The sequence below is a fragment of the Lycorma delicatula genome, chromosome 4, assembly GCF_047948215.1.
Source record: "Lycorma delicatula isolate Av1 chromosome 4, ASM4794821v1, whole genome shotgun sequence".
Lineage (NCBI taxonomy): Eukaryota > Metazoa > Arthropoda > Insecta > Hemiptera > Fulgoridae > Lycorma > Lycorma delicatula.
The window spans coordinates 42125846-42145426 of NC_134458.1; the positions used below are offsets into that span (position 1 = coordinate 42125846).

The window sequence follows — 19581 nt, forward strand, 5'->3', positions numbered from 1 at the left end:
ACTCCTGGCGTTACTTTGTTCATGAGCAGGGGAACAGGTCCCTGGGACATAATATATAGGGTCTTGAAACACAAATGACGAAAGTATGTTCTTCTGTCTCCTTTCTTGACCAGGTTTAGTGTAATTTTGGTTACTTCTGAAATTTTACACACATTACTAGATGATTTACTACCTTTTTCAAAGGAAGCTCGTGGAAGGAGGTCGAACTCCAAGCCAGTCGAGCTTGCAGGATGGTGTCATCAACACAAGATGACGTTTAGCCCGGGAAAGACCAACAGCTCAAAGGCTGTTTGGCAATGAGTCGGTGTGTCCGTGTTTCGATGGTAGGCCAGCATATAAAATATTTTCAGGTTCAAAAGTATCTCGGGTAGTTTCTTGATGAGAAACTGCAATTTAAGAAGCACCTTCAATACGTCGTGGAGAGGGCCTGCAATTCCTTCTTTGGTATTCGATGTGTGGTCAATCCTGATTGGGGTCTTAACTTTAATACCATGAGCATCCTGTATAAAGGCGTGTGTGAGGCTATTATGCTATATGTGGCGCCTGTTTAGGCAGATAGGCTAAAATATAAAAGTTATCAGGACATATTATTAAGGGCTCAACACCTAATATTGTTAACGGTAGCGGATGGCTACTGCAATATTTCACTGCAGGCATGAAATCAATAGACTTGATTGCATCTGAGAAGCAGCAGCGGTATGTTGCTAAGAAGTCCAGTGAGTTGACTTTGGATGAACTTTGAGAAATTGAACAATATGGCAATGCCTTGTGGCAGGCCAGATGGGATGAGACAGATGGTGGGTGTTATATGCATTATCTCTCTCCAAATGTTGGTTTGCTGAATGCCTCCTGGGTGCACCCTAATAAATATGTGATGCAATTTCTTTCCGGCTATGGTGCTTTTACAGACTCCATCAGAATTTTGACTTCAAGTAATTCTGATGGGGCTGGTGATAAAAATCTCAAATTTGCACTACTTGCAGTGTTTTTGTAGATGTTTATGGCAAATAAAAGCGTTTCTTGTGTATTTTACTAATAAAAAGTTATAACCTCTCAAAAATCATGAAAAACCTGTTAAAAGCGGTAGCATTTTGACTCACTAAATAAGTGCTCCAAGGGAGTTTCTTGTCTTCTTTGCACTTTACATTTTGTTATATCTTTTATTTTTAGCCCCTCTGTTGTTGAAGTTCACGTTTTCAATATTTTTAAAATAGTTTTTTTTTAATATTATTAATGATAGGTCGTAATTTAATGATAATATAACCAGTACCAGTAACCTAATACAATTTTGGTTCAAAAATGTTTATAAAACTTACCCAAACTTAAATTTCAATGAGTAGCTACATCTCTTTCAAGAATTCATTTTTATTTTTATATTGGTTTATTTTTGTAAACGCCATTGAAGACAAAATAGATTGTACTAAAATTTTTATTTTTCTTCAATGGAATAGCCTGTTTTTGTTGCAATAAAAGTTCATTATTTAGTGTGGTTAACCAACAGCTGTGATATCTTCTGATAATTCTCTTGAAATTGTGTGAGAACGATCTGTTACTGTTTTGATGGAAGTGATATATCCAAAATGCTATAAGCAGCATCCAATTGTTCAATACTGTGATGTTGGGCAATGTATTGCTCTTGGTCTTCACATTCACATAGTTCTCTGTTCTACTGAGAGAAAAAAATGCTTTTGAAAGAGTAAATACAAAGAGACTTTCCAGGAATTAAATTTAAATTTGGAAAAATGTGTTCTTTAACCCTACAAGTGCCAGAGTCACTTAAAGTGACTTTAATCTGCTAGTTTCTGGTACCAAAGTTGGCTGAACCAACTCTTAGAAAAGAAATTGTTACTATTCTGTGCTGTTCTCTGTTGGCTTTTTTTATAATTATTTGAATAGAAAAAATTATAGTCCATTGATATAAAAATATTTGCAATTGACCAAGTAGTAAGCAATTTATAGTATTGTGACTATAAGATCAATTTGGTCGATTTAGTCTTGCGTGTAGTGCATGCTACAGTTTTTCAGTTTTTGTATTGTATTTATTAGTACGGTAATTTAATGTTAAACTGTCTTTTATTTAGAAATGTTTAATGTGGTTTTTTTTAAAAAAGGCTACTGTAATTTTGTTTTCTTTAGTAGGTTGCTTAGCTGTTTTGTTTTGAAAATGAATACCAATGATGAATTGGCTCTTATAGATTGTGAAGGAAGTGATTTTGATATTTCAGATTATTCTATTGAATCTAGTAATGATAGTGACGATTCTAATAAATGATGAACTGGTAAAGACAATAAGGTAGAAGAAAATATTGATACTTAGGAGGAAATATTTCCTCCTAAATTCTCAAAAAATTACAAGTTTTTCCCAATACAGAAATAAATTTTTTATTTCTGATTGTACTGACAATCAGTCCCATTCAACTTCTTTTGTTAACTTAGATGACAATGATTTACTATCTTTGTCATCTCAAAACATAGTTCAGCCCACAGAAATTTCAGACCTAAAGAACCTAGGCCTATCTCAACCGGTAATAACAGTGAAATCTGGACCAAAGTTATTCTACCCGAAACCATCACAAACCATAGTGAAATTCCCTTTTCTTTTCATCATCCGGGACGTAATATTCGACTTATTCCTACAAGAAATTCTCTTCCAATTTCTTATTTTTCTGTGATGTCTGATAATAACTTTTGGTCAACATTAGTGACAGAAACCAACTTGTATGCTGAACAAGAGATAGATAGCATGAAAGAATGGTTAGAAATTCATCCTTCTAGTAGAACTAACAAGTGGAGGCCTGTAACATCTTCAAAACTTAAAACGTGGGTTGCTGTAATGCTGAATATGGGCTTAAATAGAAAAAAAAGAAAATCAACCCATTGGGATACTAGGAGAAGCCAAGTGATGCCTCTCTTCAGTGAGTTAATGGCACGAAATGAGTTTCAATTGATTGATTGTTATATTCATATTTCAAATAATAATAATTTGATTCCTAGAGGCAATGAAGGGTTTGATACCTGGTTTAAAGTAAGATTTTTTCTTTCTTATTTTAACCAGAAATGGAGGCACTCTTTATACCAAACAAATGGTTTGCATAGATGAAAGTCTAATTGCATGAAAAATCGAGTCATAAATATTCAATATATTCCTAATAAACAGCACTCATGGTTTGGAATAGAGATTTCAATTATGTGACAATTCGAGTGGTTATGTCATGCACACTGTATTGTACAGTAGTAAAGATTTCTTTGCTACTGGAGATCCACTTGGGATGACTAATGCTGTAGTGTTATTTTTAACTGATATTTGCAAAGTAGAAGGTAAGGGATATTACCTCATTACAGACAACTTTTACACTAAAAGTATCTTTAGTAGAAGAGTTGTATAAAAGGAAATTTATAATGACAGGGATTCTAAGGTCTAATTCCAGAGGTCTACCCAAAGAGCTAATGTATTATAAATTTCAATCTACAGAAGTAGTATTTTTTAGAATGTTAACTTGTGGTTTTAAAGAGTAAAAACTAAAAAAACATGTTCTCATGCTTTCATCTGCTGAAAAGGCAAAGATGGGAAATTAAATTTGGCAAAGAGGTAAGAAAACCATTCATGATACATAAATACAATAAAGACACGGATGGTGTTGATGTAAAAGACAGAAAGGTCTATCACGTTGCTGTTAACCATGCTACAAGAAGGAACTAGAAAAAATATTTGAAAATTTAATTGATGTAGCAGTACTTAATATCTTCATCATCTACTGTGATAACACAGACAATCCTTTGCCACGATGTGATTTGCTAGTGGATATTATTGAAGCAATTTGTTATGGCTTCAGTAATGAGGATGATTAGCCTCTGAGACCTGGATCTCTGGTAAACTTAAAATCTAGTGAGGATAAAAAAAACCATTTTTTTGCAAAACTTCCAGATAGAAAGGAAAGAAAGTGTAATGTCTCTGGTCCAGAAAATAAAATAAATAGGTCATTTTGATGCCCAGGTTGTAATGTAGGAATCCATCGCAACTGCTGGAAAAAACTAGATTGTTACCATCCATTAGGTTACAAAAGCCAGAAAAATGCCTGAAATAAAATTAATAAATTTGTTAAATTATCTTAATGTAAATAAAATGTAAATAGTGCAACTCTATTAAACAAGCCTATAAGTTAATTTTTTGTATAAATGTATTTTGTTGTGTTCAGTGGTGAGTAGTGTAGTGAACTGATGTTGTAGTGCGAGACATTTTTTGCTTCTGACTTGTACTAATATCAATTTATTGCAATGAAACTTTGACAGACAAACACAAAAAACTATAACTAACAGATTGTATATTTTGGAAAATTCCTGCATCTATGGATAATTCTCTGTGAGTACTCAAATTTTTTTTTTAAGTTTCTTGAATTTTTGTTTATTGCTACATTTAATGAATATGAATAGTCTTTTACTTATTTTACTGACATTTAGGTATTTTTAAAGATGAAATCTTTTTGAATAATTTGATATCTTATATTTTACAGTGCTCCTATAAACAACAAAATTGTAAAGAAATAATCAGAAGGCTGAAAAATGGATAAGTTTGAGCTGGCAACACAGACTGTTTTTAATGGGCACTTGTAGGGTTAAGAGCTTGCTCTTAATTTTATTTGCCCTAAGTTTTCCTTAACTGTTTTTTTATGATTTCTCAAAGGGTCACAACAGAACTGTCCATACATGTGATTGAATATTGACAAAAACGTTTTTTCATGATATTTACAAACACTAGTGACATCTGAATTAAAACTTAAAAAGATAAGTTGTCTGTTTTCATCACCAAATTCACAAACTTTAATGGGTTCTTTTGGCACTGTACCATACACTGTTGTGTGACACTCTTCATTCACAAATTCCTATGGAATTTCATCCATTGTTTTATGTGAAATTACTTGAAAATAATGTAAAAGTTTAACTGATTTTAAAATTTTTAAATATAATAATTAAGTAAAACTTATTTATTTAATAAATACTTCCAAACACAGGATGAAATTTGAGACACTGTAAAGATGTGAACAGATCAATGATTAAGGTCAGACTAACCAGTCTGTAACTGCAAAGCTAAATGATACAACAAGCATAAATGTGCATGTTGCAGCATGGATTTTCCTGACGACCAGAAATGACTTCAAGTGCCTATTACAACATGAACACTGCAGTTGAATGGTTCAAACAAGTCTATTTCAACTATAGTAATAAGTATAAAAATATTAAATTGCCAAGAAGACAAGAAACCCCGTTGGAGCACGTATTTAGTGAGTCAAAATGGTATAGCTTTTAACAGGTTTTTCATAATTTTTGAGAGGTTATAACTTTTTTATTAGTACAGTACACAAGAAACCTTTTTTATTTCCCATAAACATCTACAGAAACACTAAGTTGTGTAAATTTGAGATTTTTATCACCAGCCCCATCAGAATTACTTGAAGTCAAAATTTGAATTTTTTAAAAAAAATTAGTTTTCAAAAATTCATAAAGATTTAGGGGTAAGTATATCACCATTAATATTATTTATGGTAAAACTACTAACATATACCTACATAGAAAAAAGTAATTCAAATTGTGCATGCCATCCCTGCCTCTTACAAAAATTACCAAAAGTGAAATTTCACCATTTTTCATGTTCAAATTTATTGGTTATTTTCTCATAGAAAGGAGAGAAATAGGTAAACAAACCAGTGGACCAATCTTTTACCTTGAGCAAATATGAATAAATTGCGTTTTGTTTCGTCCTTCCAGGACCAACAGTTTTTAGTTATGATTTTTTCCATAAACCCTAACAATCACAAAAATAGGTATGTGCACCATAACAAAAATGGCTACCACAAGTAAACTGCTGAAATAAAAAAATAGTTTTAACGTCCTGAGACCTGTTAATTACATAAGGTTAAGTGGGTAAGTTTCAATTTTTTTTTGAATAGGTCAAGCAACCACCCTTGGGTCACTCCAAATGGATTGACCCTTATAACAATTTTTATAACCTTTTACTGGTTTAACAGATCATTATAAAATTTAAAATAAATTATTTTCCTTTGTTAAAAAAAAATCATAATGATAATAAGATCATAATTTTCAACTTTATCAGTGGGATAATCTAATTTTAATCAATTCAAATGGCCAAAAATATGAACAATATCACCATCAGTGTTTTTTTAGTATATTTTGAACCTTACAACTAAATAAAAATATAAATTGTTTAATTAAGTTTTCCTTAACCTATTAGAAGAATAAACATTTCCTTAAAATATTACTAAACAATTATCTCTACGTATGATTATCAAGTAATTAAATTAACTTTTCTTCTTCAAAATTGTTAGCCAAAAATTTTACTTCATGAATTTCTGTGGCTGTAATTAACTGTTAAGCTAGTTGTTGTATATATAATTACACTTTTTACCTAATAATTTTATAACTTTTTTTTTTAGCCAGGAAGTCAGCATCAGAAATCTGTTGTTGATGATCAAGAGCTAAAATCAAGGATTATTGCTCGATACAGTTTTGTTGACAAAGATGATGATGTTAGGGAGCATAGACCAGTTGCTCCTAAATCTGTGAGTGTTTAGTTTATTGGTGTTTAACGTTTTAGTAATAGTTATAATAATGAAATATAATAAAGAACTGGAAGAGTCAGTTGAATTTTTATTTGGTTATTTTGACTTATCAAAGTTTCTATGATGTGTCTGGAGTTCTTTTATTTCTTTAATACCTTAAAAAATAGATAATAGGATCTATTATTTCTTTAATACCTTAAAAAATAGATAATAGGATCTAAATCACCAATATTTTTTGTTTCATCTCTGGTAATGTATCATGTTTAATACCTTTTCAAATGATACTGATGATACTATAGTTTTACAATTCGCTCAATAGTTAATTGTGTCTGTGGACACAGTTAATTATTACTATCTTTCAGGAAGCAAGTATTAGTTGGACCATAAAGTAGTTGTTACATTTTGATATTTTAGTAATTTTCATCATTGTTTTTTCCCAGATTTTTATCTGATATATGTTTTTTTTACTTCCTTACTTTTATCTATTATATATATTTCTTTTTAAATTAAGTAATTTTGGTTTTGCATTTTTGGAAGAAGTAATGTCATTCAGGGTATAAAAAAATAATTTTAAAAAGTTTTGTTTGAATTGTAAATAATAGTTAAAGTATATTCAGAATCACTTATATATATATATATATATATATATATATATACAGGTGATTCTGAACTGCAGGGCAATCTCTTGGAAAATGATTCTGTAGCTAAAAATAAGTAAAAGGTTTGAATAAACATAGGTCCAAAAACACTTTGTTAGCAAGTTACCGAAAGATTTCTGATCTATCGGTAATGGTGCGACCACATTGAATTTCATGGGGCATAATTTACAACTCAAATTTTGTGTGGTCCTACATGGTTTGTGACCTGAAAAATTGAAAAAGAATAGGTCCCAGAACCCGATCTCTTTAGTTATTAAGAAAATTATTGTAAAACCCCAAAAATTGAAGTCAAAAAAACAGTTGTTTAGGTTTGATGTACAATAACATTGTTAAATAGGCAATTCAGTGTTCAATATTTTTTACTTGATTTATAAAAAAATTAATTTTGAGTTAATTGATGTTATAATAAACCCATTAAAAAACAATTAATACATCAAGAAAATTTTATTCAATGAAAAACGACACAAAAATGTAGTGGATAATTATTACGATTTGTTCAGTGGAGTGAAATTTTGTTTTCTACTTTATTACTTTTATTAACCTTTAAAATTTACTTAATAATTTTCATTTTATAATGAATAGCAAAGCAATGAGAAAACATATCATTTGTCTATCTCAAATACAGTTATCTGATTTATTAAAATTGAAAAGTAATTCCAGTAAATTATGATAGAAATCTTCATTTTTATTTTTTTAGATATCATAAGTTGACAATAGCAACAATGAGCTTCAGAGTAACAGCTGATTATAATAAACTGCCCAGTAACATTATTTGTTTGCTGTACAAATAATATTAAAAATAGTTTTGAAAATATTTTTGTGTTGGTCTATGAGCTTACTAGTTATGAACTTGTTAATAACAGATAATTTATTCAAGTTGTAAATATGGTTGACACTTCAAATTTATTTACATTCACAGAATTGACCAATATGTTATTAATTTACAGAAAAGTAAATTGTAACAGAAATAGGTACGCTAATGTCAAAACATACAGAAACTGGTTGACAACGATCTGTAAAAAATGTGAATTTGAAAGTACTTGATGCAGTTCACATGTCTCTGACAACCAGCCCTAGAAGACTGTCTCGTCGCTTTAATACTTCCCAGACATCCGTATAGCGAACTTAATGAGAGCAACAATTGTACCCATTTCACATTTACTACCACCAAACTACCATAAGATTTACTACCACAAGATTACAATAATGGAAAAGAATTTTGCCAATGGTTAATTAGATAACAATCACTGGATCGCAATTTTCTTAAACGAATTCTAGTTACAGATGAATCTTGCTTCACCAGGAATGGAGTTCTAGATTTTCATAATACACTTTTTTCTTCTTTTTTTTAACCTTTGGGACCACCATTAGGCATTGCTTCAGAGGATGAGATGAATGATTTGTAATGTGTGAAAATGCCATGTCTGACGAATTTGAACCCAGGACCTCTGGATGAAAGATCGAGACGCTACCACTTCTACCACAGAGGCTGACAATACCCATATTTGGGCAGAGGAAAATCCACATGAAGCTGCCACAATGCATTTCCAATACACATTTTCATTAAATGTGTGGTGTGAAATTCTTACTGACAGTTTAATTGGACTGTTTTTCTTACCTCCACGGCTCAATGTAGAAGAGTACCTGAATTTTTTACAAACAAATCTGCATGAACTTTTGGAAGATGTTCCTCTTCAGTATAAAGCAGGGATGTGGTTTACGTATGTGTCATCAGTTCACTTCACTCATTCAGTAGCAGATTACTTAAATAATACATATGTTAACTAGTGGATTGGTCAAGCAGGACTCGTAAAATGGGTTATACGATCTCTGGATCTTATGCCATTAGACTATTACCTTTGGGGATCGATGAAGAGTTTAGTATATTCTGTACATATTAACACTCAAGAAGAACTAAGGATCCTGGATCCTGTCATTGAAGCTGCAGCAACTCCCAGAAATAGTCCTGACACATTTAGTATAGATATAAAAACTTGGATTTGTCATGCTAAATGCTGCATTCAACAGAATGGTGACCACAATGAACAACTATTTACTTTATAAGATTACCTTAATCATAATTTTAATCATTTTTGTGTCATTTTTCATTCAGTAAAATTAAGATTTTCTGAAGTATTAATTGTTTTTTATTGGGTTTATTCACATCAATTAACTCGGAATTAAATCTTTTATAAATCAAGTAAAAAATATTGAACACTTAATTGCCCATTCAACAAAATTATTGTAAGTCAAACCTAAACAATTGTGTTTTTTGACTTCAATTTTTGGGGTTTTACAATAATTTTCTCAACAACTATAAGAGATACAGTTCTGAGAGCTATTTTTTTTTTCAATTTTTCAGGTCACAAAACATATAAGACCACCAAATTTGCGTCATAATTTATGCCCTGTGAAATTCAATATGGCCGCATACTGGTAGACAGAAATCACTAACCCACCAGGTTGGTCTAGTGGTGAACGTAATGTGTCTTCTCAAATCAGCTGATTTGGAAGTCGAGAGTTCCAGCGTTCAAGTCCTAGTAAAAGCAGTTACTTTTATACAGATTTGAATACTAGATTGTGGATACCGGTTTTCTTTGGTAGTTGGGTTTCAATTAACCACACATCTCAGGAATGGTCAAACTGATACTGTATAAGACTATACACTTCATTTACACTCATACATATCATCCTCTGAAGTAATACCTGAACGTTAATTCTCGGAGGCTAAGCAGTAAAAATAAAGAAGAGCCATAACTCGCTAATGAAGCGTTTTTGAACTTAAGTTTGTTCAAAGTTTTTTTCTTATTTTTAGCTATAGAATCATTTCCCAAGAGATTGCTGTGCAGTTCAGAATCAAACTGTATATATTATATTACACTTTATGCAGTATACAATCATAATATCTTGGATTTATTAACAATTTTATTTGGCAAAAATTCTCAGAATTTGTATAACAAATGAGAATTATATGTTGAATGTTATTTTTTATGATTTAAATTTATCACTTGTTATTTTCATATGATGAAACATAAACATATGTATACAGAATATTATATTGTATAAAAAGGAACAATTGGAGTACCTTAATAAAGAAATCTAAATAATCTTTATCTGAATGCACACACAAACAAAGCATAAATGTTAGTTCTAATTGAGATTTTCTATTAAGCCCACTGAAAAGAAGCAAACTGAAAATTTTTCTAGATTTTTCAGTTGTCGTTAAAAAAAAGAATTAAATTGTATATCACAATTCTGAAAAACTTATTTTATAATATTTTTTGTGAGCTCTAATTTAAAATGATTAATTATTTTCTAAATATAGCAGTTTTCTTATTGTTAAATAAGATATTCTGTGAAAAAAAATGTTAGTAAAATTTAAATACAAACTATTCCCTAAAAATTAAATTAATAAATTCCACCACTCCCATTGCCCAAAAATTAATATCATTATGAAACTTCAGTTTTAGAATAGTACAACTTTTATTTTATATAGAGATTTGTTCAGATTTTTGTAATATATACTTTTAGTTATGAAACAAGAGAAATGGGAATTTTAATGTGTAGAAATTTTCATGGCTGCAAATTCAGATAGCTTCAGGAGGTCACTTGTTAACCTAAAAATTTGGTACCAAAAGGATTTATATTATTTAATAACAATGTATAGCTATTTAATATGTTGATTTATTGCAGTTTCCTTTAGGAAATTGAAAAAAAATTTAATAATGAAATTGTAGGTAAGTAAGTAAATTTTTGTAGTTTTCTGAAGAGTTTTTTAAATGTTAAATTTGGATGGCATTTAGAACTATTAGCATTTTCCCTTTTCATTTGTATCATACTGGGAATGCAATGTCTTATAAATAAAATTTGTTTTATGATTATAGGTGATGAATTACAGGTTTTAAGTGATGAGTATTTACTAAATAGATCATAGTCATTAAATAAAAAGTAAAATATTATACTAATTCTTTCAATATTTACAGTTTATATTAAACTTAGAATTAATACACTTCACCATTTTGAAGAAAATTATTATAAATTGCGCTAAAAGTTATTTTGTAATCATTTAAAATCTATTTTGGGAAAATTATTTTTTTTTTTCAAATTTCACAATGTGTACTTCAGTGAACATAATCAGTTTACCTTTTTTTAAAAAAAAAATCTACTTGTTTTACGTATATAAATATCTGATTGGGCATTCATTAAAACTTTTTCCTGAGGAAATATAATGTAACGGGCCTAGGCTAATGTGGCCCTTACTTAAGTCTAGAAGAAAATCTAGTCTTTATTTATTAGAACAAAATGTTTTGCTTTTAAGAAAAAAAATATTCATGAACTTATTAAAAATTGTGCAAAATGAAACAATGGGCTTATTTGCATTAAGAGTGACTAGCTTAAGACTTGTGAATATGAATAGGTAGTATTTCAAAATAAAATAAAATGTACAAAGTTATATTCAAGATTCAGAGACTAAAAACAGGTTAATACTTATTAACCTCTTTTTAGTCCCTGATTCTAGTACACCTACTATCTTTTCTGTTGTATAACTGGAAGTTGTGCAAGTAATATTATATACATTCATTAGTAATGGTAAAGTATTTTTTAAATATATATTATGTAGTTTTTTTACAAACAATAAGTAGTTTTCTGCCACAGTTGATTGATATATTAACAAAAACTGATAATTGTTTAACTTAAACAAGGACTTTATTCCTCTTTAAAATAATTTAAAAATTTTCTTTTTACCTAGCTGACACTAGCCTCCAATAACATGTCCACTCCGTGCTCCTTTGGTCTCATTTAGTCTCATCTAGCAGTATTATTTGTCTTGGCCTTCTCTGCTCTCTTTTTCCTGTAGAAATTGTATTAAAGAATATATTAATATTGCTTGAACCACAAGATCTTACATTGCCCATCATTAAGAGAGGAACACTGATGTTTACCAAGATTATAAATATTGGTTTCCTTCTAGTTTATAATCACTTTTAAACATTGTATGATGGCTTGTAATAGAAAGTGTCACCCACTATACTGTCAAGTTTTCAGAAAAATTTACATTGTATTTATAAAAATCTGATAATAATGTATGCAGAAAAACAGAATTAGAAGTTTTTGGCTGGAATAGATTAACCAAGATTTTAGGATGTATTTTTTCTTCTAATATATATACTTGCCACATATCTTACAATCTAAACTTTCTCTTTTAAATTATATTTAAGTTTCATAAGTATTAAAAGAACATTTTGATGAGTCATTTGATGTAATTGAAATAAAATTGTGATGAATATTAGTAGGGTTACTAAAAATTGAAATGATTACTATAAATTTGCTGTGCACATTTCACAGTTTCGTTATTACTAAAATTCAGTTAGTAAAATTACTTGCTCCCTCTTAATAGAATTGATGTGTTGAAGTGTATGCTATGGTGTGAACTATTTTTTGTTTTATTTTATAATAATTTTGTAGCATTTTCACATGCATTTTATTGTTAAATTACGTGCAAATCAGTGTATAATTACAATTATTATGGAAGAAATATATTTTTAATTTACAGGAACCAAAGAAGTTGGTTCGCTATCGAGATAACAAGATAGTGTCTATGAAAGGTGAACGCTTCACTGAGGTTAAGAAAGATGAAGATGACAACAACATGAAGAAGACTTATGTAAGCTTAAAGCCTGCACGGCAATATAGGTTTCATTGATGACAGGATGTAATTCTCCCTTTTGATCTCTTCAAAACATCCTGACATTTACCAAATTATAGAACATTCTTTCTAATTTCTCTTAACTTATGGTTTTTAAGTAAATATATATTAGAGCTTAGAGTAAATTGTTAAAATCAGTTAATTATATTCATATCTGTTGATATGAATGTTTCAGATTTTTTTTATGATTAACATAAATCACATGTGCAGCAAAATGTGTACATTTAGGGAATTGTGTTATGTAGAAATTATTATTTATTATTAGATGTATTGAAGATAATTGTTTTTAAATTGTTTATGTTATAAATATATAAATATTTTATATATTACCATTAAACTGAATAATTATATTAAATTTGTTATTATTCTGTGAAATGATCTATTTTATCCGGTGAAGAATTAACGTCTTTATTTCACATTTTTAATAATTTATATTATGTAATTTTATGTAAATTTCTATACATATATTTTTTAATTAGAAATCAAATGAAGAATTCTTTATATTTCATTTGCGGGTACAAGTGAAGTGAGCGATGGCCTACGGAAAGTAGTATAGAACAATTTTTAAATCAACTGTAGTACACATGACTATTATAAGGTGAAAATTATGAAAATGTTTTTTCTTTGTATAAGTTCTTTTGTTTTAAATAAAGCTTCTTCTTGGAGTGCTGTGTATTGTGCACATTGAATGAGGTGCTGGTGTTTAAATTATGTTTTCAAGGACCTTCACTATTTGTGATGTCTTCAAAGATGGTTTAAATTGTGAATGTTTATTCTTATGTTTTTTGGGTTTATACATTTTCAATTGCTCAAGTTTGTGTCTGGTATATTATTTGCACATTTACATCGGATAAAACCATTAATATTTGAGAAACTCAAAAATAAAAAAAACAGCATTCTAAATGAGCACACATGTTCATTGAGCATATCACAAAAACAAGAGATAAATATTAAAAATTAAAAAACATGACTGTCAAAAATAGAATTGCTCCTTTAATTTAGGAAAATTACTAACATAGGATAATTAAAGAGTGTGTGGGTGACATATATATATATATCCTATGACACTTCCGGTAATGTAAGAATTCCAACATAGGGTCATCTAAATCAGTTTTGCCATTGAGCTGCTACAGTGAACAAACATACATACATACACCCTAGATACATTAGGTTCCTTTTTGAGCAGTCATTTAATAAGATCTATTTCTGAGCATATCAGTTAAGTTTTGTCTTCTGGTTGGTTCCTTCATGATTTTGTATTATACTACTAAATACCCTATCTGTATTTTGGAAATTGGAAGATTGGTTGTAAAGATATAACAATATTTCTGAATAACTGTGATCTGTCAGATTGAGAGAGTACTTGATGCATGCAAAAGTTAGCTTTCAACCTACTAACAAATATCCTGTTTGAATTTTGAAAATTGGACAGTTGTTTGCAGAGGTATTTTAAGAGCTCCCCATTGCACCTCCCAAAGCAATGCCCTCAATGGCACCCTGTTTGTTACCAGTTGATGGTGATAATTGGCTAGCCTTGCATGAAGTGCTCGCATCACCTCACCATTCTAGCCTTGCGCACAGTCCCCACAGGAAGCCCATTATTATTAAACAGAAATTTATTTAATATTTATTTTATTTAACATAAATTAAATTCTATTATTTTTGTAATATTATTCATTCGAATTGTTCAGTTCAAACCCAGTTCACACAGTGATAGAGGGTCACATTCATTAATCCAATTCATTAAAGTTTATGCTTCAACCGGCAAATCTTCACTTCTACATTTATATATATATGCACACACACACACACACACATTAATATAGCCTATGACACTATCTGGTAATGTGAGAATTCCAGTGTGGGTTCATCCATCGAAATCAGTTTAGCCATTGAGCTGCTATGTGGAACAAACATACATATATACACCCTAAATACATTACACTCCTTTTTGAGCCGTCTTGTAAAAACAAAGATCCTTCAAATCATAATCCATATACCAGCACTATCCAACACAACTGTAGTACTCAATGTGTTTACCGCCACCCTTTGAAGAAGCTTAATTTTGAGCAAAATCTACTTGGACTCTAGTAAAGTTTTTATAACTTTCATGTTAAAATAAAATTGTAGTTATTAAAAAAGTGAAATATTTTTTAAACATATTAAGTCGTGTATCTAAAAATTAAATATTTATTGTAATTTGCTTAATTTAGACAAATCTCATTATGACTGGTTCATGTTTTCTCATGTTATTGCAGAACGTGCATATGAAATTTATATGCACGTTCATTGACCAAACATAGGAAAGAGACCTTGTCTTCATCTAGGACATATTTGAGTTATTAGTATCCATGGAAAGAACACAAAATTTTGAACAATTTGATATAAAATTTGTTGAGGATTACCAAAAACTGTTAAAGTAACTACCAATTGAATTTGCAATTAAAAAAAAGTGTGTTTTGAGAAAGATTAGTTAAAAGTTTTCATCGCTTCTCGGCCTCTTGGCTAAGATCAAAGTGTAGTTAAAAGTTCTGCAATATTTAGAGGAACCTTAAAAATTACTCACCATCAGCAACATAAGCAACTGCAGTCATCTGAATAAAAATTTTGTGCTGATTTCAGATGTTATCAAGATTTATTTGTGGTTCATTCATTTGAAGCTGTAAAGTCATAACTGTGGGAATATTACAACAAAAACTGTTTGCACGTGTAATAAGTAATAGTAATAATCTTTAATTAGACTTACTAATTAGAAATTGAGTTTATGTTAAACTAGTATTTACAACTTTAGTGCTAATACAATTGATTTTTTTGTGGTGGGAATGCAGAAGTTGCAACTCTAACAAAAATATCTCCACTTTCACTTCCTGTGATTACAGGTTGGTTTAAATCAGATGGGGTAGAATTTGATATTATTTCTGCTAGCTGTGCCAGTGAAGTAGCTTTTCCGTTACAAAATTTCTGTTTCACAAGGTCAAATGCCCAATCACAAGAAAATTTTGTGTGGCCTACAGGGAAAAATGATAACATAATGGTTTCATTTAAATTATTAATTCTCCAAACTAAATATGATGTCAGAATGTTATTTTTTTTTTGAGCCACACAATTGTCAGCATTTGTATAGAGATGTTTCTCGCCAAGACTATGTTGCACTAGATAGTGATGTAGATAGCTTACCACAGTGTTTCACACTTTGGAAGCATTGGCTGCCTCAGAAATTACAAAACTATGTTGTATTTTTTTAGTTTCATTCATTATTCCAAATAACTCAACCTTTTACAGTAATGGAAAGTAAATCGGTCAGGTTGCAGGAAATCATGAGGTATATGAACCTGTTGTGCATAGTTGAAACTATAATGCACACTACAGTACCATCATACGAGTTGGGTATAACCTTCCCATCATTATTTTTCTGGATTAATAATTTCATAGATCCATCATTGGTTTTTTTCTTTAATTCATCCAAACTATTTTTAATGGATAATTTATAAAGTGTCCTTTCTACAAATACAATATCAATGTGGTCTTGGCATTTCTGTTAAGAAGGCTTCTTTCTCGACTTCAGTGTGACTACGAAGGTTACAAATGACTACAAATGAAATCATGCTTTTGTGACAAAATTCACAAAGTGGACAAAATTCAGTTTGTGGATACCGGTGTTCTTTGGTGGTTGGGTTTCAATTAACCACACATCTCAGGAACGGTCGAACTGAGAATGTACAAGATTACACTTCATTTACACTCATACATATCATCCTCATTCATCCTCTGAAGAATTATCTAAACGGTAGTTACCGGAGGCTAAACAGGAAAAAGAAAGAAAGGATGCATTATTACAATGTCAGGGCAGAAATTCCTCCATTTATCTAAAAATGAAGTGTATCCTCCACTCTGTTCACTTGCCTGCTGACAAGTATTTTTATCCTTCTCATAAATTGTAGCCTTTGTTTGAGAAGACGGTAGCAGTTTCACAATATTTTTGTGATTAGCTAACCTACCTACCTGGCATGATAATGCCACCTCCTCAGTATAATTTCTTAAAAACTATAATTCTTTCAATTGCATTCTGAGAGAAACTATTCTGTGGAGTACGTTTGAAGTCTTTGTGACCAATTGGCTTCATACCATGTTCTTTAAAATGTTTCATCAGTTTTTTAAACCTCTATATTTTTATAGCGTTGGCTACAAAGAATATTCTCACATACATTGTGATCAGCTAATGTGAAAGCCATTCTCAGTCTGTCTCACTGTTTTTCTTTTACCCCCTTCCCATTTTTAATGCCTTTCTTTGTTCTGCACATAGCTCTAATTTGACCTAGAATAATAGATCAAGCACATTCTTATTGTCCCATCCTGATTAAATCCTAATGTCTGCTTTCAAAATTGAAAGCATGAAGTTTATCAGTGAAAGCTTTACTACACTTTTTTTTAATGCACCCTTCAATGTAAATACTTCTAATATCTGCATCATCCTCCAAAATCTTTCTTCTTGGCGCACAGGTTCCTGCACAATAAAAATAAAACATAACATTGTTTTTGTTTGCTTATAAAACCAGAATAGTCTATAAAATAGGATACAGGAGGTTCTTTTTTAAAGAACTGACAGAAAAGTTAAAAACTTACCCAGACTAGAACCTCAGCTTCTTCTATATCTCCAACCGGTAACTGTGTAGCATTATGTGCTCTTTCTGCTGTTTATAAGCCCAATAGTGGCACTTCTAAAACTGCTTCAGTCTGTTCATCCAAATTTTCAAATTCCTGTTGAACATAAACAGAACCACCATTACTTTCACATTGTGTAACATATCAATCAGATTCTATAGTAGAAGCAGAATCAAATAATACAAGCAGATGGTGCCCCCCAAACCCCCATGGGATAAAAATAGAAACAGTGAAGGGGAACTAACAACAAAAGATCATGATCAGGTTGGAAGCTAATAAACAGAGCTAAGCAAGAGCTCTGCACTGCAAATATAAGTGAATTATTTCCTATGTACTGCAACCGTATGTTTCATTTACTATTACTATATGTTTTTCCTGCCATAAATTTGAACAAATGGCTGGTTTAAAGTAACATAACCTAACTTAATGTAATCTAGGCTAAATGAAAAATAAATTTGAACTAACCTGAACAATAGGTATTTGGTGTAAGTTAAATCCCTGAATTTCAGCAGCTTCATTTTGCGGATGGTTAGCTAGAAGTTCCATAATTTCCTTGTTGGACTCATCTTCTGAGTCGTCTGAACTGGTTGCACCCCCACAAAAATAATCTTCACAAACCTTTCTAAGGTCCTCTAACACATTTGCAACCCAATTGTTATTAATTACTTTGGCTGTATTATCTTCTGTGTTTCAGATAAAATGGAAACAACATTATTTTAAACAGTATATCATAACTAACTTATTCAACAAAACAGACCAAGGTAACAGCACCAAACTGAAGCTGATAAAACAGCTGTTCATAGTCAAATAAATAGTAAAAGAAAAATTGTAATAATTAGTAGTTTCACAAAAGTATCCTTTCACAAATAATAAATTCAAGAAAATAGAAATAAATTAAAATAAAACAACATCCATTCTTAAAACAAGTATTTTATACAAAGTAGCAAAAAGGGCAACCAAAATCTTCACCTTTGTAGATCATATGAGTGAAATTAAGGTCCCTTTTGTGTCTGGTGTAAGGGTTCACAAAAAAAAAACAGTTTACACTATCTAATGTAATACATGAAATAAATGGGATTATAACTGTTTGCAATGAATATAGGTAGCGGTTTCTGCAGTTACTTAAAAAATGCATTTTTGACCTGAATCACTAAAGCTGTGCTGAGAATTATGCTTGGTGAAGATATGGTTCCTTTTCCTGCATTTGGTCACATACATACAGGTTTAGTACCAACAAAATATTTAACATTACCAATTGGCCGTCTACCAAAAAATTAAATACATAAAGAGCTGAATATTATAGTTAAAAAAATTAAAGCCATTTCCATTTTACGAAATGGTTTTTATAGTTTAATGGTAACATGCATTATATTTACATATTTAGGGTTTTGAATTTCGGCAAGAAGTTATTTTTCTTATTTCTTAATAAGGTTGCATATAGTTTTTTCAATCTCATAATATGTCTTCATATTTATAAAATTGTAAAAGACTTTGGTGTTTATAATTGAGAATGAATATGTAAAGTAGAGCGTGAAAGTGGGTCAAACTATTTTTATACTGCTTATCTATTGCTCACATATATGTAAGTGTTTGTTTCAAAATTTTTCTGAAATAGTTATGATTGTATGGAATGGATGATACTGATTCATTTAAATTTTTTATTAATATCTGAATTATATTAAACTGTATTGATGAATGTATCACTTGTAACATAGAGTGTTTAATGTTGTATGAGTTTTATATATGTATAATTATGAAAGATTAATTATAAAAGATAATGCCCATTATTTTTATTCGTTCAGTTCAGTTATGAGTTCTATTCAAATGTATTTTATTTCAAACAAATGTTTAGATTGTGTTTTTGTTCTTATGATGTAGAGATAGTTCACAAAAAAATTCCTCTTAATCTTGTATTTAGTATCATTATCATAAGTAAATATATTTTACATAATTTATCTTTTCATCAAATCAAAAATCT

At 30.1% G+C, this 19581-nt stretch overlaps 1 protein-coding gene across 1 annotated transcript in view; it reads left to right on the forward strand.

Moving 5' to 3' along the window:
• LOC142322837 (CUE domain-containing protein 2) overlaps positions 1-13073 on the forward strand; it is a 39197-nt gene extending 26124 nt beyond the window's left edge. Inside the window, exons 6-7 of the mRNA XM_075361909.1 lie at positions 6450-6575; positions 12789-13073. Coding sequence (XP_075218024.1) covers positions 6450-6575; positions 12789-12938 — 276 coding nt within the window. The 3' untranslated portion in view covers positions 12939-13073. The remainder of the gene's footprint in view (positions 1-6449; positions 6576-12788) is intronic.
• Positions 13074-19581: the final 6508 nt, after the last annotated feature.